Source organism: Pangasianodon hypophthalmus, chromosome 5, assembly GCF_027358585.1.
Source record: "Pangasianodon hypophthalmus isolate fPanHyp1 chromosome 5, fPanHyp1.pri, whole genome shotgun sequence".
NCBI classification, from domain to species: Eukaryota; Metazoa; Chordata; class Actinopteri; order Siluriformes; family Pangasiidae; genus Pangasianodon; species Pangasianodon hypophthalmus.
In genome coordinates, this window is record NC_069714.1 from 214,406 (window position 1) to 237,802 (window position 23,397).

Sequence of the window (23,397 nt, forward strand, 5' to 3'; positions counted from 1 at the left end):
TCAGTGAAATGAGCAAGTCTTCATCCCTTGGCTGTTTAAAAATTAATTGTAATGTGGTTTAAAAAAACATTGTAAATATTTTCATAAACTATATAAATTATTATAAATATGTTACGCATGATGTGCTTATACGCGCGCGCTCTCACGCTGTGGCACACTTACAGTGAAAAGGGAGCAGTGAACCATAAGATTTATTTGTGACGTCATGCGCCGAGGTCAGAGGCTTAGAACTATGCTGTTGGTTTGATTGACAGTTTTTCCCTTTATGACGCCGCGGGGATTCATCGATCTTTAAATGTTGGGGTTTCTGCGCGCGCCTCTTCACTAATTTGAAGGGGAGAAGCAGAAGGGTTTCTCCGTCATTCCGCCTAATAATGTCTTTCTTTTCTGCTTAGAAATAATCAGATACAATATTGGTGTGTATTTAACAAGGACAAAATGTAACATCTTATTTTTATTTATTCATTCATTCATTCGCTCATTTATTTAAACCTTTTTTTTTTTTTTTTTTTTTTTTTTTTTTAAATCATTTCCATGTCAAGTGCTGAGAGGCCTGAAGAGACGTGCTTTAAAAATGGAATATGTAATAATAAAATGAAAAAAAAAATACTACTACTACTACTACTACTACTACTACTAATAATAATAATAATAATTAGAAGGAGTAATAAAGAAAGGCTAGAAGAAAGAATAAAGGATGAGGAGTAAAATAAAGGTTGTTGTGAGCAGCGCTGTGTTGTTGTGGATGGATCTTGACTGCCATCGTGTGGCCAAGGTTAGGAAGTGTACTTTGCCCTAACCACTGCTGCCGCAAATATAGCAAGTCTACATAGTTAGTCTTTGTAATAAATCGTTTAAAGGGGGGGATCCTTCAAGAAATGTATGTCAATGCTATGTTTGTTGCGTGTCACAAAATATATTACGACATGACAAAAACAATAACAGCAACAATAAGAATGATTCTACTACCAATACTACTATAATAATAATAATAATAATAATAATAATAATAATAGGAAAGAGAAAAAAGGAAGACGAAGAAATAATATTGAAGAAAGACTAGAGTAAAGAATAAAAGTTGATGGAAGTGCACTTTGCCCTAACCACTGTTGTTTATAGCCGCAGGTTAGGTCTACATCTGCAATAAAAAAAGAAATAAATAAATAAATAAATAAAGGGAGAAAAAACCTTTAAGAAATGTTTGCCAATGTTATGTTTGTTGCGTGTTACAAAATATATTAAAACATGATGACAATAACAACTACAATAACCATAATAATTCTACTACTAGTACTACTACTACTACTACTCTTAATAATAATAATAATAATTAGAAGAAATAAGAAAGAAAGACTAGAAGAAAGAATAAAGGTTGATGAATCAAATAATTATAAATCTAAAGGCTGGTGTGTGCAGCGCTGTGTGTTGTTGTGGATGGATCTTGACTGCCCTCGTGTGGCCAAGTTTATGAAGTGCACTTTGCCGCAACCACTGTTGTTTATAGCCTCTTGTTGTAAGTCTATATTTGTAATAATAATATAAATAATAAATAAATAAATAAATAAATAAATTTAAAAAGGGGGGGGGGGGGGATCCTTTGGAATGTTTGTCAGGCTCAGGGTTACTGATCAGTAGGTCAGGGGTTCAGGCCCCAGCTCAGTGGTAGTAATGTATATGTGACAAGTAAAGGCTTCTTCCCTCTACTACTGATAATAGCTATTAAATAATTATCTTTTAGTATTTATTATAATGATTATTTATTAAATATTGTCATTACTGTATATCATTGCAACTATTATGTATTATATATCACAGTTATGTGATTCCGTGTAATGCCATCTGAACTGGATTCGGCTGCTCTTTGTACCTCCGCTGTAATATAAATGGCAACTGATTCTACAGATTTCTGCTTAAGGTGCAGTATTTGGAGATTGGGAAGGTAGTTGTGTGTTGTGTTGTCTGTGATGTGCATCTTGTAAACTGTGTGGAATGTATCGTGTTGTGACCAAACACCAAGAAATATTCCTAATACATGTCAATACATATGGCAAATAAAATTATTCTGATAACAACAACACTGCTGCTACTACTACTACTACTACCACTTACAATAATAATAATAATAATAATACTGATGATAATAATAATAGTAATAATACTAATGTGTGCTCCTATTAATACTACTCCATTCTATAAGGCTAACAGACTTTTTGTGTAGTTAGTGAAGTGTGTTGTGCTGGATGGATCTTATTCATCCACGTGTGGCCGCATTTCGAAACTTGACTGCCTGCATCCGCAGTAAATAACTGGGTTCGGATAATGAAATGATTTAATAAATCAAATGTATGAACGCACGTCACATACATCGCACCCATACATGGTGATGTACGGAGAACACGGGGGTTGTTCTGTGCATCAACACGCTTCTACATGACAGTCTGATCGACACGGCAGTCTGAAATGATGAACATTGTAGACGTCTAATAAATGAGTAAAGTAAGTGGATAAGTTATGGACGGTGTTGTCAGATTGCAAAAATGCTGGGCTGCAAAATCCTCTTTACCGTGAGCGTTGTGTTTATAGAAAAGAGACGGCTTGTGAGTAGACAGTGCTTCGGTGTGTTCAGTAGAACACTGGCTTTGTGTCGACACACGTGTTTGATGAATTGTATATTAGTTTCTTTGGCACGAATGGTGAAGCGAGTATGCTTTCCTTGTGAATGACACTTGGAGTTTAAGAATGTGGAGTTTAAGAATGTTAGCGTTTGAGAAAGTGTATCTAATTTAGACATTATACCTTAGATAGTCCATTATATTTTGCCTTTGAGAGAACTGATAAAGTAAGGCCCGAGAGTTGTCTTTGCATTCCTTTCTGTGCCGCTTGTGAGTGACCTATTCGTGTGGTAAAATGTGGGCTCGATTAAAAGTGTACACAGACTGTGATGGTGATCAGCTGAATGAGGGGCCTACTAATAAGATGCTGTGCTGCTACGCGAGACCCGTCGTTATAGCAGACATAGGAGTTTAGAATCCGGGCCTTGAGCCCACAGGCATGCTCAAAAGGAACGTCTCGTGTCTGTAAAGGGAATGTCAATGTTTTACAAACACAGAGTACTTTTACTAACCTCCTTACACTGACGGGTGTTTGTCTGTATGTTTTGTTTTTTTTTAATATATATGCCTTGCATATCAGATTAAGACTTCTACTACAATTACTACTACTACTACTGGAAAAACAACTACTACTAATAATAATAATAGTAATAATAATGTTTGTGTGTATAGAGAGGGTGAGGAAGAAGAAGACGCTAGCAGGTAGAAAGCTGTGGCGTTCTGTTTCTTTTTGAATGTGCTCTATTGTGTGACCGTTGGTCTTAGGCCCGCCTCCTCGCCTGTTCTCAACAAGGTCCTGTAGAGGGCGGATAAATATGTGGGCGCTGCGCGGCGAGTTTTATTGAGCAGCTTGACTTCGAGAGAGCAGCATCATGTCTGGCAGAGGCAAGGGCGGAAAGGGGCTCGGCAAAGGAGGCGCCAAGCGTCACCGTAAAGTTCTTCGCGATAACATCCAGGGAATCACCAAGCCGGCTATTCGCCGTCTGGCTCGCCGTGGCGGTGTTAAGCGTATTTCCGGTCTGATCTACGAAGAGACTCGCGGTGTGCTGAAGGTGTTCCTGGAGAACGTGATCCGCGACGCCGTCACCTACACCGAGCATGCCAAGAGGAAGACGGTCACCGCCATGGATGTGGTGTACGCCCTGAAACGCCAGGGACGCACCCTGTACGGCTTCGGCGGTTAAACGCTCCAACACCGAACGACGCGAACACAACGGCTCTTTTAAGAGCCACCCAAACATCCAGAAAAAGAGCTGTTTCTCGTGCTGTGTGTGTGTGGGGTTTTTTTTTTTTTTTTTTTTGCGAGGGGGCCTTTAAGCAAATGGCGTCAAGCGCCGTACACACGTAGCATACAAGTAGAAGATAATTTCTGTATGAACACATAACGATCATAATAATCTAGTTTTCAATGTTTATATTTAGTGTGTACGTGTGTGTGTGTGTGTGTGTGTAAAACGCGTTAGAAGACGGTGGTAGTAGAGATAAATATATACATATACATATATGTATGTGTGTGTGTGTATTTTTATTTTATTTTACTTTTTTCCTTTAGTTATAGTGCACATTGTGAATATAAAAAGGCGGGAAGGGAAACAAAGCGTAGCGGGGGGGAGCGAGGAGGAGGAGGAGGAGGAGGAGGAGGAGGAGGGCGGAGCGGTGGGAGGCTCCCTGTATGAGGCGGGTTGGGATTTTGACCAATAAAAAAATGTTCTTCGCTTGTGCCTAATTACAATGTCGGCCTGTAAATAGAGCGGCCGCGAGGCGGGCGTTATTCATTCTCTCGCAGTTTACAGGAGAAGCAGCAGCAGCAACATGCCCGACCCAGCCAAGGCCGCTCCCAAGAAGGGATCCAAGAAAGCCGTGACCAAGACGGCCGGCAAAGGAGGCAAGAAGCGCAGAAAGTCCAGGAAGGAGAGCTACGCTATCTACGTGTACAAAGTCCTGAAGCAGGTGCACCCCGACACCGGCATTTCTTCTAAGGCGATGGGCATCATGAACTCGTTCGTGAACGACATCTTCGAGCGTATCGCCGGTGAGTCCTCTCGTCTGGCTCATTACAACAAGCGCTCCACCATCACCTCCAGGGAGATCCAGACCGCCGTGCGCCTGTTGCTTCCCGGCGAGCTGGCCAAGCACGCCGTGTCCGAGGGCACCAAGGCCGTCACCAAGTACACCAGCTCCAAGTAAAGCGCCTTACCGCCGTCTTCATCAACCCAACGGCTCTTTTAAGAGCCACCCACTCCTTCATATAAAGAGCATTTTCTTCTTTTCCTCTCTGTCTCTCTCTCTCTTTCTGTGTGTGTGTGTGTGTGTGTGTGTGTGTGTGTGTGTGTGTGTGGCGGGGGGAGGGGGGGCGCGTTCCCCGCCGGCTTTTATCGCGCTGTTTCCCCGCGACTGTTTTGTTCATTGTGTCAGTTTTGTAGTATGCTAAATGCACAGGTGAGTAAATATAAACTAGATTGTTCGAGCATTGCGCGTTGTTAAATAATAATTGTTGCTAAATAATTTTATGGCAGAATGAAGTAATTCTAATCAGTGTTATAGCACTGCAAAATAATTCAAAATAGGGTTCTAGAGGGACAAAGTAACTCCAATAGGGTAATAGCAATACAAAGTAATTGAAAATGGGCTTATAGGAACAAGAGGTACTTGAAAATAGGTCTATAACAGTGTAACGTCATTCAAATTACCGTATTATAGAGGCACACAGTAATTCAACATAGGGTTGTAGCTGCACTGAGTAATTAATTCAAAATAGGATTATAGCGGCACAGAGTAATTAAATGTAGTGATATGGTACCACAAAGTACTTTCAAATAGGCTCATAGTGACACAGAGTACTTCAAAATAGGGTTATAGCAGCACGAAATAATTCAAAATAGGGTTATTGCGGTACTAAAGAACTCAGAATAGGATTATAGCGGCACAGAGTTATTCAAAATAATGTTTATAGCTGTGCAGAGTAATTATAAATAGGATTAAAGCAGCATGAAGTAATTCAAATTAATGTTAGAGTTACCACAAAGTAACTCAAAATAGGATTATAGTTGTGTCGAGTAATTCAAAATAGGGTTATAGAGGGACAGAGTAGTTCAAAATAAGATCGTCGTGGCACGGAATAATTCAAAATAGGGATATAGCAACAAAAAGTAATTCAAAATAGGCTTATAGCAGCATGAAGTAATACAAATTACTGGTACAGCACCACAGAGTACTTCAAAATAGGCTTTATAGCAGCATGAAGTAATTCAAATGACAGCACCACGAAGTACTTCAAAATAGGCTTATAGCAGTGCAGAGTAATTCAAAACAGGGTTACAGCAACTCAAAATATGGTTATAGCATCACAAAGTAATTCAAAATACGTTTATTGCATCACACAGTGATTCAAAATAAAGTTCTATCAGTGTGAAGTAAATAAATTAATGTTACAGCACCACAAAGTACTTCAAAACAGGCCTATTGCAGCGCAGAGTACGTCAAAATAGGCTTATAGCAGCACAGAGTACTTCAAAACAGGCCTACAGCAGCACAGAGTACTTCAAAATAGGCCTATAGCCGCACAGAGTACTTCAAAATAGGCTTATAGCAGCGCAGAGTACTTCAACATATGGTTATAGCAGCACGATGTACTTCAAAATAGGCTTATAGCAGCACGATGTAGTTCAAAACAGGCTTATAGCAGCAGGATGTACTTCAAAATAGGCCTATAGCAGCAGGATGTACTTCAAAATAGGCCTATAGCCGCACAGAGTACTTCAAAATAGGGTTATAGCAGCACGATGTACTTCAAAATAGGCTTATAGCCGCACAGAGTACTTCAAAACGGGCTTATAGCAGCACGATGTACTTCAAAATAGGCCTATAGCAGCACAGAGTACTTCAAAATGGGCCTATAGCCGCACAGAGTACTTCAAAATGGGCTTATAGCAGCACGATGTACTTCAAAATAGGCCTATAGCAGCACAGAGTACTTCAAAATAGGCCTATATCCGCACAGAGTACTTCAAAACGGGCTTATAGCAGCACAGAGTACTTCAAAACGGGCTTATAGCAGCACAGAGTACTTCAAAATGGGCCTATAGCAGCACAGAGTACTTCAAAACGGGCTTATAGCAGCACGATGTACTTCAAAATAGGCCTATAGCAGCGCAGAGTACTTCAAAACGGGCCTATAGCAGCACGATGTACTTCAAAATGGGCTTATAGCAGCGCAGAGTACTTCAAAACGGGCTTATAGCAGCACGATGTACTTCAAAATAGGCTTATAGCAGCACGATGTACTTCAAAATGGGCCTATAGCAGCGCAGAGTACTTCAAAATGGGCTTATAGCAGCACAGAGTACTTCAAAACGGGCTTATAGCAGCACAGAGTACTTCAAAACGGGCTTATAGCAGCACAGAGTACTTCAAAATGGGCCTATAGCAGCACAGAGTACTTCAAAACGGGCTTATAGCAGCACGATGTACTTCAAAATGGGCCTATAGCAGCGCAGAGTACTTCAAAATGGGCCTATAGCAGCACGATGTACTTCAAAATGGGCTTATAGCAGCGCAGAGTACTTCAAAACGGGCTTATAGCAGCACGATGTACTTCAAAATAGGCTTATAGCAGCACGATGTACTTCAAAATGGGCCTATAGCAGCGCAGAGTACTTCAAAATGGGCCTATAGCAGCGCAGAGTACTTCAAAACGGGCTTATAGCAGCACAGAGTACTTCAAAATGGGCCTATAGCAGCACAGAGTACTTCAAAACGGGCCTATAGCAGCACGATGTACTTCAAAATAGGCCTATAGCAGCGCAGAGTACTTCAAAATGGGCCTATAGCAGCACGATGTACTTCAAAATAGGCTTATAGCAGCGCAGAGTACTTCAAAACGGGCTTATAGCAGCACGATGTACTTCAAAACGGGCTTATAGCAGCACGATGTACTTCAAAATGGGCCTATAGCAGCGCAGAGTACTTCAAAATGGGCTTATAGCAGCGCAGAGTACTTCAAAATAGGCCTATAGCAGCACAGAGTACTTCAAAATAGGCTTATAGCAGCACGATGTACTTCAAAATAGGCTTATAGCAGCGCAGAGTACTTCAAAATAGGCCTATAGCAGCACGATGTACTTCAAAATGGGCTTATAGCAGCGCAGAGTACTTCAAAATGGGCTTATAGCAGCACGATGTACTTCAAAATGGGCTTATAGCAGCACGATGTACTTCAAAATGGGCTTATAGCAGCACGATGTACTTCAAAATGGGCTTATAGCCGCACAGAGTACTTCAAAATGGGCTTATAGCAGCACGATGTACTTCAAAATAGGCCTATAGCCGCACAGAGTACTTCAAAATAGGCCTATAGCAGCACGATGTACTTCAAAACGGGCTTATAGCAGCGCAGAGTACTTCAAAATGGGCTTATAGCAGCACGATGTACTTCAAAATGGGCTTATAGCAGCACGATGTACTTCAAAATGGGCTTATAGCAGCACGATGTACTTCAAAATAGGCTTATAGCCGCACAGAGTACTTCAAAATGGGCTTATAGCCGCACAGAGTAATTCTAATCAATGTTATAGCAGCAGGAAATACTTCAAAATAGGATTCTAGCCATACTGAGTAAATCGCAATCACAAGTTTAAAGCACTGTGGAGGAAATACAAAATGTAGAAGTGTGAAGATAGAAGTGTGGAGTAAATAAAAATGCATTTATAGCAGCATTGGCTACATTTATCAATTAAAACGAGGTGATAGTTGAATAACAACGAATGGGGTTAGAGCTCTGTCGAGTTCATAAGACTAGAGTTACAGCAGTGTGGAATTGAATAAACATAAGGATATAGCAGAGCCGGGCTAAACGGCACTAGGGTTAGGGCAGAGTTGGGCTAAACGGCACTAGGGTTAGGGCAGAGCCGGGCTAAACGGCACTAGGGTTAGGGCAGAGCCGGGCTAAACGGCACTAGGGTTAGGGCAGAGTTGGGCTAAACGGCACTAGGGTTAGGGCAGAGCCGGGCTAAACGGCACTAGGGTTAGGGCAGAGCCGGGCTAAACGGCACTAGGGTTAACTAGGGCTAGGGCTAGGGCGGAGACAGGCGCAGGTAACGAGGCGGAGGTGCGCGCCGATCGAGGCGGCCACGAGGCGCACCTGGCGCCCCGGGACCACAAGAGGACGCGGCCGCGCACGAGGAGCGCCAGCCCGAGTGCCGGCGCCAGCCCGAGCGACGAAGACCAGACGAGGACAAAGACGCTGGGAGTCACGCTGCGGGAGTCGCCTCGTCCCTCCGAGCGCGCCCGCTCTCTCCCTCTTTCGCCCTCGCTCTCCACTCATGTGCTTTACACGGCCCAAAAGGGGCCTCGGTTCACATACTGCACGCCACACTCGGCCGGTGCAAACATAGCAGCAGCACTCACACGGCTCTCCTTCATCTCGGCCCGCAGGCCTCGCAAGGGCCACGCCGTTTTTTGCCCTCTTTTTACACAGCACAACGCACGAAATGCGCGGCCCGCCGGCTCGAGCGCCAGGCGCGCCGTGCACTTTTGTGCCCGCTGCGCGAGATTGGTGCTCTCTTCCTGGCCGTGGCGGGCCTCGGGAGAAACGGGAAAGCCCGTTCTCGCGAAACGCGTGCTTGAACGCTTTGGAGCTTGCCTGACGAGTCTGATTTTCGCCGCGAAATGCCATGAGAAAACACAGTTGCGAGCGCATCGCGGAAGCGCAGTCATTCAGCGGCGCCCGGGTTGAGTCTACAACGTTCTCATGTCTGCTTTTAAGACCAGCCCCCCGGCCGCGGGGAGGGAGGTTCCTGTGTTACACAGCGCCACAGCGATTGACTCTTTTATTCTACTTAGCTCCGCACACACAGACATGGCAGAAGTCGCTCCCGCGCCCGCCGCCGCGCCGGCCAAAGCGCCCAAGAAGAAAGCAGCTTCGAGGACCAAGAAAGCGGGCCCCAGCGTCGGCGAGCTCATCGTCAAGGCGGTTTCCTCGTCCAAGGAGAGGAGCGGCGTGTCGCTCGCCGCTTTGAAGAAGGCTTTGGCTGCCGGCGGATACGATGTGGAGAAGAACAACTCCCGCGTCAAGCTCGCCGTCAAGAGCCTCGTGACAAAGGGCACTCTGGTGCAGACCAAAGGGACCGGCGCGTCTGGCTCTTTCAAGCTGAACAAGAAGCAGACCGAAGCCAAGAAGCCCGCAAAGAAAGCCGCGCCCAAACCCAAGAAGGCGGCAGCCAAGAAGCCCGCCGCGGCTAAGAAGCCCAAGAAGGTAGCGGCCAAGAAACCCGCCGCCGCCGCCAAGAAGTCTCCTAAGAAGGCGAAGAAGCCCGCCGCCGCCGCCAAGAAAGCCACCAAGAGCCCCAAGAAGGCGAAGAAGCCGGCGACCCCTAAAAAGGCAGCCAAGAGCCCCAAGAAGGCAAAGGCTGTGAAGCCCAAGACAGCAAAGCCCAAAGCGGCAAAGGCGAAAAAGGCAGCCCCCAAAAAGAAATAAACATGTTTGTGTGTTTAATTCATGTTTTTGATCCTTAAACGGCTCTTTTAAGAGCCACCCATATTTTCGTTTAAAGAGCGATATTCCCTGTCCTCTCATGACACAAAATTATGCTTTTAGTGGATTGGATTCCTCCTCCCAAAACGGTGACAGAGGCTGTAGGAGGAACATGAACATATGGGCAAACTAGTAAGAATTTACATTTCTCTATAGCGTTGTATATCATTGTGTTAGTGTGTGCGTTTGTATGTCTATTTTCCCTTCTGTCTGTTTTCATGCGCTCTCTCTCTCTCTCTCTCTCTCTCTCTCTCTCTCACACACACACACACACACACACACACACACACACACACACACACACACACACACAGGCGGCGTCACAAACGGGGGTGGGAGGGGTGTCGCGTAGAATAGAATGGTGGGCGGACGCTGGAATTTGACGGCGCGTTTGTGATTGGTTCTTCTGCCACAACGATCTTAGCCAATAAGAGAGCGGCTGTGTTGGCTATATCACGGAGGGCTCGGCGCGTAGTCTTTATTATTTCAGCGTCGTTCGTGGAACAGGTCTGATCATAACCATGAGTGGTCGCGGGAAAACCGGCGGAAAGGCTAGGGCCAAGGCCAAGACTCGTTCCTCCAGAGCTGGGCTGCAGTTCCCTGTGGGCCGTGTGCACAGGCTCCTGCGTAAAGGCAACTACGCCGAGCGCGTCGGTGCCGGCGCTCCGGTCTACCTGGCCGCCGTGCTGGAGTATCTGACTGCTGAGATCCTGGAGTTGGCCGGCAACGCCGCCCGTGACAACAAGAAGACCCGTATCATCCCCCGCCACCTGCAGCTCGCCGTGCGTAACGACGAGGAGCTGAACAAACTGCTCGGCGGGGTGACCATCGCTCAGGGTGGTGTGCTGCCTAACATTCAGGCCGTGCTTCTACCCAAGAAGACTGAGAAGACCGTCAAGACCAAGTAAACGCGCCCACTGCTGCGTTTGCCAGTACCCAAAGGCTCTTTTAAGAGCCACCCACTTCTGCTCCAAAAGTGCAATGTTATTCCTATCTTCTTAATACAAAGCAAACGCGGTTAAAATCAGGACATGAGCACACTAATTTGCTAATAATTATATATGCGTTATATATATTATAAATAATTATATACTTGGAAAATATTCAAGTAGTAGCAGTAGTAATAGTAATAATAATAATAATAATAATAACAATAGTGAGGCGTGTTGGCTAAATGCAGTGTGAGGGATGAGAATATGTTTTGACGGCGGGCGGTTTGTGTGTAACTGGTGAATGGCAGAGTACAAAAGCGCTGCGCGCCCGTGGAATAGGGGCGGGCGCCTTGTGTTTCGAACTGTGCCGGTGGCGGAAGACGAGCCAATAGTCATCAAATGACGTCACACATTCTATCCAATGACAGACGAGTGCCTCCAAGACGCCCAATCAGCGCAGGGCAGCGTTAGGGCTTAAAAAGCCGGCGTTCGCGAGCGCCGTGTATTCTGTTTTTCGTCCGTGAAGTGCAGAGCTCGACGCCATGGCAAGAACCAAGCAGACCGCCCGTAAGTCTACCGGTGGCAAGGCGCCCAGAAAGCAGCTCGCCACTAAGGCCGCCCGCAAGAGCGCCCCGGCCACCGGCGGCGTGAAGAAGCCTCACCGTTACAGGCCGGGCACCGTGGCTCTGAGAGAGATCCGCCGTTATCAGAAGTCTACTGAGCTGCTCATCCGCAAGCTGCCCTTCCAGCGCCTGGTGAGAGAAATCGCTCAGGACTTCAAGACTGATCTGCGTTTCCAGAGCTCGGCCGTCATGGCCCTGCAGGAGGCGAGCGAGGCGTACCTGGTCGGCCTGTTCGAGGACACCAACCTGTGCGCCATCCACGCCAAGAGAGTGACCATCATGCCCAAGGATATTCAGCTGGCCCGCCGTATTCGCGGAGAGCGCGCTTAAACGACGACCGCGTCTAATCTACACAAAGGCTCTTCTAAGAGCCACCTCACAGTCTCAGTGAAATGAGCAAGTCTTCATCCCTTGGCTGTTTAAAAATTAATTGTAATGTGGTTTAAAAAAACATTGTAAATATTTTCATAAACTATATAAATTATTATAAATATGTTACGCATGATGTGCTTATACGCGCGCGCTCTCACGCTGTGGCACACTTACAGTGAAAAGGGAGCAGTGAACCATAAGATTTATTTGTGACGTCATGCGCCGAGGTCAGAGGCTTAGAACTATGCTGTTGGTTTGATTGACAGTTTTTCCCTTTATGACGCCGCGGGGATTCATCGATCTTTAAATGTTGGGGTTTCTGCGCGCGCCTCTTCACTAATTTGAAGGGGAGAAGCAGAAGGGTTTCTCCGTCATTCCGCCTAATAATGTCTTTCTTTTCTGCTTAGAAATAATCAGATACAATATTGGTGTGTATTTAACAAGGACAAAATGTAACATCTTATTTTTATTTATTCATTCATTCATTCGCTCATTTATTTAAACCTTTTTTTTTTTTTTTTTTTTTTTTTTTTTAAATCATTTCCATGTCAAGTGCTGAGAGGCCTGAAGAGACGTGCTTTAAAAATGGAATATGTAATAATAAAATGAAAAAAAAAATACTACTACTACTACTACTACTACTACTACTAATAATAATAATAATAATTAGAAGGAGTAATAAAGAAAGGCTAGAAGAAAGAATAAAGGATGAGGAGTAAAATAAAGGTTGTTGTGAGCAGCGCTGTGTTGTTGTGGATGGATCTTGACTGCCATCGTGTGGCCAAGGTTAGGAAGTGTACTTTGCCCTAACCACTGCTGCCGCAAATATAGCAAGTCTACATAGTTAGTCTTTGTAATAAATCGTTTAAAGGGGGGGATCCTTCAAAGAAATGTATGTCAATGCTATGTTTGTTGCGTGTCACAAAATATATTACGACATGACAAAAACAATAACAGCAACAATAAGAATGATTCTACTACCAATACTACTATAATAATAATAATAATAATAATAATAATAATAATAGGAAAGAGAAAAAAGGAAGACGAAGAAATAATATTGAAGAAAGACTAGAGTAAAGAATAAAAGTTGATGGAAGTGCACTTTGCCCTAACCACTGCTGTTTAACGCCGCAAATGTAGCAAGTCTGTAATAAATCGTTTAAAAAATTTTTTTTAAAAAAAGGAGGGAAATCCTTTAAGAAATGTTTGCCAATGCTATGCTTGTTGCGTGTTAGAAAATAGGTTAAAACATGACAAAAACAACAACAGTAATAATAATAATTCTTCTACTTCTTCTTCTTCTTCTTCTTCTACTACTACTACTTCTGCTGCTACTAGTACTTCTTCTTCTAAAACTGCTACTGCTACTACTACTCATAATCGCCCTCGTGTGGCCAAGTTTAGGAAGTGCACGTTGCCCTAACCACTGTTGTTTATAGCCGCAGGTTAGGTCTACATCTGCAATAAAAAAAGAAATAAATAAATAAATAAATAAAGGGAGAAAAAACCTTTAAGAAATGTTTGCCAATGTTATGTTTGTTGCGTGTTACAAAATATATTAAAACATGATGACAATAACAACTACAATAACCATAATAATTCTACTACTAGTACTACTACTACTACTACTCTTAATAATAATAATAATAATTAGAAGAAATAAGAAAGAAAGACTAGAAGAAAGAATAAAGGTTGATGAATCAAATAATTATAAATCTAAAGGCTGGTGTGTGCAGCGCTGTGTGTTGTTGTGGATGGATCTTGACTGCCCTCGTGTGGCCAAGTTTATGAAGTGCACTTTGCCGCAACCACTGTTGTTTATAGCCTCTTGTTGTAAGTCTATATTTGTAATAATAATATAAATAATAAATAAATAAATAAATAAATAAATTTAAAAAGGGGGGGGGGGGGGGATCCTTTGGAATGTTTGTCAGGCTCAGGGTTACTGATCAGTAGGTCAGGGGTTCAGGCCCCAGCTCAGTGGTAGTAATGTATATGTGACAAGTAAAGGCTTCTTCCCTCTACTACTGATAATAGCTATTAAATAATTATCTTTTAGTATTTATTATAATGATTATTTATTAAATATTGTCATTACTGTATATCATTGCAACTATTATGTATTATATATCACAGTTATGTGATTCCGTGTAATGCCATCTGAACTGGATTCGGCTGCTCTTTGTACCTCCGCTGTAATATAAATGGCAACTGATTCTACAGATTTCTGCTTAAGGTGCAGTATTTGGAGATTGGGAAGGTAGTTGTGTGTTGTGTTGTCTGTGATGTGCATCTTGTAAACTGTGTGGAATGTATCGTGTTGTGACCAAACACCAAGAAATATTCCTAATACATGTCAATACATATGGCAAATAAAATTATTCTGATAACAACAACACTGCTGCTACTACTACTACTACTACCACTTACAATAATAATAATAATAATAATACTGATGATAATAATAATAGTAATAATACTAATGTGTGCTCCTATTAATACTACTCCATTCTATAAGGCTAACAGACTTTTTGTGTAGTTAGTGAAGTGTGTTGTGCTGGATGGATCTTATTCATCCACGTGTGGCCGCATTTCGAAACTTGACTGCCTGCATCCGCAGTAAATAACTGGGTTCGGATAATGAAATGATTTAATAAATCAAATGTATGAACGCACGTCACATACATCGCACCCATACATGGTGATGTACGGAGAACACGGGGGTTGTTCTGTGCATCAACACGCTTCTACATGACAGTCTGATCGACACGGCAGTCTGAAATGATGAACATTGTAGACGTCTAATAAATGAGTAAAGTAAGTGGATAAGTTATGGACGGTGTTGTCAGATTGCAAAAATGCTGGGCTGCAAAATCCTCTTTACCGTGAGCGTTGTGTTTATAGAAAAGAGACGGCTTGTGAGTAGACAGTGCTTCGGTGTGTTCAGTAGAACACTGGCTTTGTGTCGACACACGTGTTTGATGAATTGTATATTAGTTTCTTTGGCACGAATGGTGAAGCGAGTATGCTTTCCTTGTGAATGACACTTGGAGTTTAAGAATGTGGAGTTTAAGAATGTTAGCGTTTGAGAAAGTGTATCTAATTTAGACATTATACCTTAGATAGTCCATTATATTTTGCCTTTGAGAGAACTGATAAAGTAAGGCCCGAGAGTTGTCTTTGCATTCCTTTCTGTGCCGCTTGTGAGTGACCTATTCGTGTGGTAAAATGTGGGCTCGATTAAAAGTGTACACAGACTGTGATGGTGATCAGCTGAATGAGGGGCCTACTAATAAGATGCTGTGCTGCTACGCGAGACCCGTCGTTATAGCAGACATAGGAGTTTAGAATCCGGGCCTTGAGCCCACAGGCATGCTCAAAAGGAACGTCTCGTGTCTGTAAAGGGAATGTCAATGTTTTACAAACACAGAGTACTTTTACTAACCTCCTTACACTGACGGGTGTTTGTCTGTATGTTTTGTTTTTTTTTAATATATATGCCTTGCATATCAGATTAAGACTTCTACTACAATTACTACTACTACTACTGGAAAAACAACTACTACTAATAATAATAATAGTAATAATAATGTTTGTGTGTATAGAGAGGGTGAGGAAGAAGAAGACGCTAGCAGGTAGAAAGCTGTGGCGTTCTGTTTCTTTTTGAATGTGCTCTATTGTGTGACCGTTGGTCTTAGGCCCGCCTCCTCGCCTGTTCTCAACAAGGTCCTGTAGAGGGCGGATAAATATGTGGGCGCTGCGCGGCGAGTTTTATTGAGCAGTTTGACTTCGAGAGAGCAGCATCATGTCTGGCAGAGGCAAGGGCGGAAAGGGGCTCGGCAAAGGAGGCGCCAAGCGTCACCGTAAAGTTCTTCGCGATAACATCCAGGGAATCACCAAGCCGGCTATTCGCCGTCTGGCTCGCCGTGGCGGTGTTAAGCGTATTTCCGGTCTGATCTACGAAGAGACTCGCGGTGTGCTGAAGGTGTTCCTGGAGAACGTGATCCGCGACGCCGTCACCTACACCGAGCATGCCAAGAGGAAGACGGTCACCGCCATGGATGTGGTGTACGCCCTGAAACGCCAGGGACGCACCCTGTACGGCTTCGGCGGTTAAACGCTCCAACACCGAACGACGCGAACACAACGGCTCTTTTAAGAGCCACCCAAACATCCAGAAAAAGAGCTGTTTCTCGTGCTGTGTGTGTGTGGGGTTTTTTTTTTTTTTTTTTTTGCGAGGGGGCCTTTAAGCAAATGGCGTCAAGCGCCGTACACACGTAGCATACAAGTAGAAGATAATTTCTGTATGAACACATAACGATCATAATAATCTAGTTTTCAATGTTTATATTTAGTGTGTACGTGTGTGTGTGTGTGTGTGTGTAAAACGCGTTAGAAGACGGTGGTAGTAGAGATAAATATATACATATACATATATGTATGTGTGTGTGTGTATTTTTATTTTATTTTACTTTTTTCCTTTAGTTATAGTGCACATTGTGAATATAAAAAGGCGGGAAGGGAAACAAAGCGTAGCGGGGGGGAGCGAGGAGGAGGAGGAGGAGGAGGAGGAGGAGGAGGAGGAGGAGGGCGGAGCGGTGGGAGGCTCCCTGTATGAGGCGGGTTGGGATTTTGACCAATAAAAAAATGTTCTTCGCTTGTGCCTAATTACAATGTCGGCCTGTAAATAGAGCGGCCGCGAGGCGGGCGTTATTCATTCTCTCGCAGTTTACAGGAGAAGCAGCAGCAGCAACATGCCCGACCCAGCCAAGGCCGCTCCCAAGAAGGGATCCAAGAAAGCCGTGACCAAGACGGCCGGCAAAGGAGGCAAGAAGCGCAGAAAGTCCAGGAAGGAGAGCTACGCTATCTACGTGTACAAAGTCCTGAAGCAGGTGCACCCCGACACCGGCATTTCTTCTAAGGCGATGGGCATCATGAACTCGTTCGTGAACGACATCTTCGAGCGTATCGCCGGTGAGTCCTCTCGTCTGGCTCATTACAACAAGCGCTCCACCATCACCTCCAGGGAGATCCAGACCGCCGTGCGCCTGTTGCTTCCCGGCGAGCTGGCCAAGCACGCCGTGTCCGAGGGCACCAAGGCCGTCACCAAGTACACCAGCTCCAAGTAAAGCGCCTTACCGCCGTCTTCATCAACCCAACGGCTCTTTTAAGAGCCACCCACTCCTTCATATAAAGAGCATTTTCTTCTTTTCCTCTCTGTCTCTCTCTCTCTTTCTGTGTGTGTGTGTGTGTGTGTGTGTGTGTGTGTGTGTGTGTGTGGCGGGGGGAGGGGGGGCGCGTTCCCCGCCGGCTTTTATCGCGCTGTTTCCCCGCGACTGTTTTGTTCATTGTGTCAGTTTTGTAGTATGCTAAATGCACAGGTGAGTAAATATAAACTAGATTGTTCGAGCATTGCGCGTTGTTAAATAATAATTGTTGCTAAATAATTTTATGGCAGAATGAAGTAATTCTAATCAGTGTTATAGCACTGCAAAATAATTCAAAATAGGGTTCTAGAGGGACAAAGTAACTCCAATAGGGTAATAGCAATACAAAGTAATTGAAAATGGGCTTATAGGAACAAGAGGTACTTGAAAATAGGTCTATAACAGTGTAACGTCATTCAAATTACCGTATTATAGAGGCACACAGTAATTCAACATAGGGTTGTAGCTGCACTGAGTAATTAATTCAAAATAGGATTATAGCGGCACAGAGTAATTAAATGTAGTGATATGGTACCACAAAGTACTTTCAAATAGGCTCATAGTGACACAGAGTACTTCAAAATAGGGTTATAGCAGCACGAAATAATTCAAAATAGGGTTATTGCGGTACTAAAGAACTCAGAATAGGATTATAGCGGCACAGAGTTATTCAAAATAATGTTTATAGCTGTGCAGAGTAATTATAAATAGGATTAAAGCAGCATGAAGTAATTCAAATTAATGTTAGAGTTACCACAAAGTAACTCAAAATAGGATTATAGTTGTGTCGAGTAATTCAAAATAGGGTTATAGAGGGACAGAGTAGTTCAAAATAAGATCGTCGTGGCACGGAATAATTCAAAATAGGGATATAGCAACAAAAAGTAATTCAAAATAGGCTTATAGCAGCATGAAGTAATACAAATTACTGGTACAGCACCACAGAGTACTTCAAAATAGGCTTTATAGCAGCATGAAGTAATTCAAATGACAGCACCACGAAGTACTTCAAAATAGGCTTATAGCAGTGCAGAGTAATTCAAAACAGGGTTACAGCAACTCAAAATATGGTTATAGCATCACAAAGTAATTCAAAATACGTTTATTGCATCACACAGTGATTCAAAATAAAGTTCTATCAGTGTGAAGTAAATAAATTAATGTTACAGCACCACAAAGTACTTCAAAACAGGCCTATTGCAGCGCAGAGTACGTCAAAATAGGCTTATAGCAGCACAGAGTACTTCAAAACAGGCCTACAGCAGCACAGAGTACTTCAAAATAGGCCTATAGCCGCACAGAGTACTTCAAAATAGGCTTATAGCAGCGCAGAGTACTTCAACATATGGTTATAGCAGCACGATGTACTTCAAAATAGGCTTATAGCAGCACGATGTAGTTCAAAACAGGCTTATAGCAGCAGGATGTACTTCAAAATAGGCCTATAGCAGCAGGATGTACTTCAAAATAGGCCTATAGCCGCACAGAGTACTTCAAAATAGGGTTATAGCAGCACGATGTACTTCAAAATAGGCTTATAGCCGCACAGAGTACTTCAAAACGGGCTTATAGCAGCACGATGTACTTCAAAATAGGCCTATAGCAGCACAGAGTACTTCAAAATGGGCCTATAGCCGCACAGAGTACTTCAAAATGGGCTTATAGCAGCACGATGTACTTCAAAATAGGCCTATAGCAGCACAGAGTACTTCAAAATAGGCCTATATCCGCACAGAGTACTTCAAAACGGGCTTATAGCAGCACAGAGTACTTCAAAACGGGCTTATAGCAGCACAGAGTACTTCAAAATGGGCCTATAGCAGCACAGAGTACTTCAAAACGGGCTTATAGCAGCACGATGTACTTCAAAATAGGCCTATAGCAGCGCAGAGTACTTCAAAACGGGCCTATAGCAGCACGATGTACTTCAAAATGGGCTTATAGCAGCGCAGAGTACTTCAAAACGGGCTTATAGCAGCACGATGTACTTCAAAATAGGCTTATAGCAGCACGATGTACTTCAAAATGGGCCTATAGCAGCGCAGAGTACTTCAAAATGGGCTTATAGCAGCACAGAGTACTTCAAAACGGGCTTATAGCAGCACAGAGTACTTCAAAACGGGCTTATAGCAGCACAGAGTACTTCAAAATGGGCCTATAGCAGCACAGAGTACTTCAAAACGGGCTTATAGCAGCACGATGTACTTCAAAATGGGCCTATAGCAGCGCAGAGTACTTCAAAATGGGCCTATAGCAGCACGATGTACTTCAAAATAGGCTTATAGCAGCGCAGAGTACTTCAAAACGGGCTTATAGCAGCACGATGTACTTCAAAACGGGCTTATAGCAGCACGATGTACTTCAAAATGGGCCTATAGCAGCGCAGAGTACTTCAAAATGGGCTTATAGCAGCGCAGAGTACTTCAAAATAGGCCTATAGCAGCACAGAGTACTTCAAAATAGGCTTATAGCAGCACGATGTACTTCAAAATAGGCTTATAGCAGCGCAGAGTACTTCAAAATAGGCCTATAGCAGCACGATGTACTTCAAAATGGGCTTATAGCAGCGCAGAGTACTTCAAAATGGGCTTATAGCAGCACGATGTACTTCAAAATGGGCTTATAGCAGCACGATGTACTTCAAAATGGGCTTATAGCAGCACGATGTACTTCAAAATGGGCTTATAGCCGCACAGAGTACTTCAAAATGGGCTTATAGCAGCACGATGTACTTCAAAATAGGCCTATAGCCGCACAGAGTACTTCAAAATAGGCCTATAGCAGCACGATGTACTTCAAAACGGGCCTATAGCAGCGCAGAGTACTTCAAAATGGGCTTATAGCAGCACGATGTACTTCAAAATGGGCTTATAGCAGCACGATGTACTTCAAAATGGGCTTATAGCAGCACGATGTACTTCAAAATAGGCTTATAGCCGCACAGAGTACTTCAAAATGGGCTTATAGCCGCACAGAGTAATTCTAATCAATGTTATAGCAGCAGGAAATACTTCAAAATAGGATTCTAGCCATACTGAGTAAATCGCAATCACAAGTTTAAAGCACTGTGGAGGAAATACAAAATGTAGAAGTGTGAAGATAGAAGTGTGGAGTAAATAAAAATGCATTTATAGCAGCATTGGCTACATTTATCAATTAAAACGAGGTGATAGTTGAATAACAACGAATGGGGTTAGAGCTCTGTCGAGTTCATAAGACTAGAGTTACAGCAGTGTGGAATTGAATAAACATAAGGATATAGCAGAGCCGGGCTAAACGGCACTAGGGTTAGGGCAGAGTTGGGCTAAACGGCACTAGGGTTAGGGCAGAGCCGGGCTAAACGGCACTAGGGTTAGGGCAGAGCCGGGCTAAACGGCACTAGGGTTAGGGCAGAGTTGGGCTAAACGGCACTAGGGTTAGGGCAGAGCCGGGCTAAACGGCACTAGGGTTAGGGCAGAGCCGGGCTAAACGGCACTAGGGTTAACTAGGGCTAGGGCTAGGGCGGAGACAGGCGCAGGTAACGAGGCGGAGGTGCGCGCCGATCGAGGCGGCCACGAGGCGCACCTGGCGCCCCGGGACCACAAGAGGACGCGGCCGCGCACGAGGAGCGCCAGCCCGAGTGCCGGCGCCAGCCCGAGCGACGAAGACCAGACGAGGACAAAGACGCTGGGAGTCACGCTGCGGGAGTCGCCTCGTCCCTCCGAGCGCGCCCGCTCTCTCCCTCTTTCGCCCTCGCTCTCCACTCATGTGCTTTACACGGCCCAAAAGGGGCCTCGGTTCACATACTGCACGCCACACTCGGCCGGTGCAAACATAGCAGCAGCACTCACACGGCTCTCCTTCATCTCGGCCCGCAGGCCTCGCAAGGGCCACGCCGTTTTTTGCCCTCTTTTTACACAGCACAACGCACGAAATGCGCGGCCCGCCGGCTCGAGCGCCAGGCGCGCCGTGCACTTTTGTGCCCGCTGCGCGAGATTGGTGCTCTCTTCCTGGCCGTGGCGGGCCTCGGGAGAAACGGGAAAGCCCGTTCTCGCGAAACGCGTGCTTGAACGCTTTGGAGCTTGCCTGACGAGTCTGATTTTCGCCGCGAAATGCCATGAGAAAACACAGTTGCGAGCGCATCGCGGAAGCGCAGTCATTCAGCGGCGCCCGGGTTGAGTCTACAACGTTCTCATGTCTGCTTTTAAGACCAGCCCCCCGGCCGCGGGGAGGGAGGTTCCTGTGTTACACAGCGCCACAGCGATTGACTCTTTTATTCTACTTAGCTCCGCACACACAGACATGGCAGAAGTCGCTCCCGCGCCCGCCGCCGCGCCGGCCAAAGCGCCCAAGAAGAAAGCAGCTTCGAGGACCAAGAAAGCGGGCCCCAGCGTCGGCGAGCTCATCGTCAAGGCGGTTTCCTCGTCCAAGGAGAGGAGCGGCGTGTCGCTCGCCGCTTTGAAGAAGGCTTTGGCTGCCGGCGGATACGATGTGGAGAAGAACAACTCCCGCGTCAAGCTCGCCGTCAAGAGCCTCGTGACAAAGGGCACTCTGGTGCAGACCAAAGGGACCGGCGCGTCTGGCTCTTTCAAGCTGAACAAGAAGCAGACCGAAGCCAAGAAGCCCGCAAAGAAAGCCGCGCCCAAACCCAAGAAGGCGGCAGCCAAGAAGCCCGCCGCGGCTAAGAAGCCCAAGAAGGTAGCGGCCAAGAAACCCGCCGCCGCCGCCAAGAAGTCTCCTAAGAAGGCGAAGAAGCCCGCCGCCGCCGCCAAGAAAGCCACCAAGAGCCCCAAGAAGGCGAAGAAGCCGGCGACCCCTAAAAAGGCAGCCAAGAGCCCCAAGAAGGCAAAGGCTGTGAAGCCCAAGACAGCAAAGCCCAAAGCGGCAAAGGCGAAAAAGGCAGCCCCCAAAAAGAAATAAACATGTTTGTGTGTTTAATTCATGTTTTTGATCCTTAAACGGCTCTTTTAAGAGCCACCCATATTTTCGTTTAAAGAGCGATATTCCCTGTCCTCTCATGACACAAAATTATGCTTTTAGTGGATTGGATTCCTCCTCCCAAAACGGTGACAGAGGCTGTAGGAGGAACATGAACATATGGGCAAACTAGTAAGAATTTACATTTCTCTATAGCGTTGTATATCATTGTGTTAGTGTGTGCGTTTGTATGTCTATTTTCCCTTCTGTCTGTTTTCATGCGCTCTCTCTCTCTCTCTCTCTCTCTCTCTCTCTCTCACACACACACACACACACACACACACACACACACACACACACACACACACACACAGGCGGCGTCACAAACGGGGGTGGGAGGGGTGTCGCGTAGAATAGAATGGTGGGCGGACGCTGGAATTTGACGGCGCGTTTGTGATTGGTTCTTCTGCCACAACGATCTTAGCCAATAAGAGAGCGGCTGTGTTGGCTATATCACGGAGGGCTCGGCGCGTAGTCTTTATTATTTCAGCGTCGTTCGTGGAACAGGTCTGATCATAACCATGAGTGGTCGCGGGAAAACCGGCGGAAAGGCTAGGGCCAAGGCCAAGACTCGTTCCTCCAGAGCTGGGCTGCAGTTCCCTGTGGGCCGTGTGCACAGGCTCCTGCGTAAAGGCAACTACGCCGAGCGCGTCGGTGCCGGCGCTCCGGTCTACCTGGCCGCCGTGCTGGAGTATCTGACTGCTGAGATCCTGGAGTTGGCCGGCAACGCCGCCCGTGACAACAAGAAGACCCGTATCATCCCCCGCCACCTGCAGCTCGCCGTGCGTAACGACGAGGAGCTGAACAAACTGCTCGGCGGGGTGACCATCGCTCAGGGTGGTGTGCTGCCTAACATTCAGGCCGTGCTTCTACCCAAGAAGACTGAGAAGACCGTCAAGACCAAGTAAACGCGCCCACTGCTGCGTTTGCCAGTACCCAAAGGCTCTTTTAAGAGCCACCCACTTCTGCTCCAAAAGTGCAATGTTATTCCTATCTTCTTAATACAAAGCAAACGCGGTTAAAATCAGGACATGAGCACACTAATTTGCTAATAATTATATATGCGTTATATATATTATAAATAATTATATACTTGGAAAATATTCAAGTAGTAGCAGTAGTAATAGTAATAATAATAATAATAATAATAACAATAGTGAG

General features: G+C 45.0%; 8 protein-coding genes across 8 annotated transcripts; all 8 read left to right on the forward strand.

Annotated features, from left to right (window-relative positions):
* Nucleotides 1–3,468: 3,468 nt before the first annotated feature.
* On the forward strand, nt 3,469–3,847 carry LOC128318389 (histone H4). The gene has a single exon (XM_053234171.1). The coding sequence runs from the start codon at nt 3,485–3,487 to the stop codon at nt 3,794–3,796; it is 312 nt and encodes a 103-aa protein (XP_053090146.1). The 5' UTR covers nt 3,469–3,484; the 3' UTR covers nt 3,797–3,847.
* A 541-nt stretch (nt 3,848–4,388) lies between these two features.
* Nucleotides 4,389–4,848, forward strand: LOC128318383 (histone H2B-like). Its single transcript, XM_053234163.1, has one exon. The coding sequence runs from the start codon at nt 4,425–4,427 to the stop codon at nt 4,797–4,799; it is 375 nt and encodes a 124-aa protein (XP_053090138.1). The 5' UTR covers nt 4,389–4,424; the 3' UTR covers nt 4,800–4,848.
* Nucleotides 4,849–9,345: 4,497 nt separating this feature from the next.
* Nucleotides 9,346–10,148, forward strand: LOC128318325 (histone H1-like). The gene has a single exon (XM_053234103.1). It carries the CDS (start codon nt 9,361–9,363, stop codon nt 10,084–10,086), a length of 726 nt encoding a protein of 241 aa, XP_053090078.1. The 5' UTR covers nt 9,346–9,360; the 3' UTR covers nt 10,087–10,148.
* Nucleotides 10,149–10,615: 467 nt separating this feature from the next.
* LOC117597366 (histone H2AX) lies at nt 10,616–23,159 on the forward strand. Its single transcript, XM_053234178.1, has 3 exons — nt 10,616–11,047; nt 18,489–18,493; nt 22,744–23,159. The coding sequence occupies exons 1-3, from the start codon at nt 10,665–10,667 to the stop codon at nt 23,142–23,144; spliced, it is 789 nt and encodes a 262-aa protein (XP_053090153.1). The 5' UTR covers nt 10,616–10,664; the 3' UTR covers nt 23,145–23,159.
* Nucleotides 11,608–12,069, forward strand: LOC128318354 (histone H3). The gene has a single exon (XM_053234133.1). It carries the CDS (start codon nt 11,618–11,620, stop codon nt 12,026–12,028), a length of 411 nt encoding a protein of 136 aa, XP_053090108.1. The 5' UTR covers nt 11,608–11,617; the 3' UTR covers nt 12,029–12,069.
* On the forward strand, nt 15,862–16,244 carry LOC128318363 (histone H4). The gene has a single exon (XM_053234142.1). It carries the CDS (start codon nt 15,879–15,881, stop codon nt 16,188–16,190), a length of 312 nt encoding a protein of 103 aa, XP_053090117.1. The 5' UTR covers nt 15,862–15,878; the 3' UTR covers nt 16,191–16,244.
* Nucleotides 16,792–17,251, forward strand: LOC128318384 (histone H2B-like). Its single transcript, XM_053234164.1, has one exon. It carries the CDS (start codon nt 16,828–16,830, stop codon nt 17,200–17,202), a length of 375 nt encoding a protein of 124 aa, XP_053090139.1. The 5' UTR covers nt 16,792–16,827; the 3' UTR covers nt 17,203–17,251.
* On the forward strand, nt 21,439–22,241 carry LOC128318326 (histone H1-like). The gene has a single exon (XM_053234104.1). It carries the CDS (start codon nt 21,454–21,456, stop codon nt 22,177–22,179), a length of 726 nt encoding a protein of 241 aa, XP_053090079.1. The 5' UTR covers nt 21,439–21,453; the 3' UTR covers nt 22,180–22,241.
* Nucleotides 23,160–23,397: the final 238 nt, after the last annotated feature.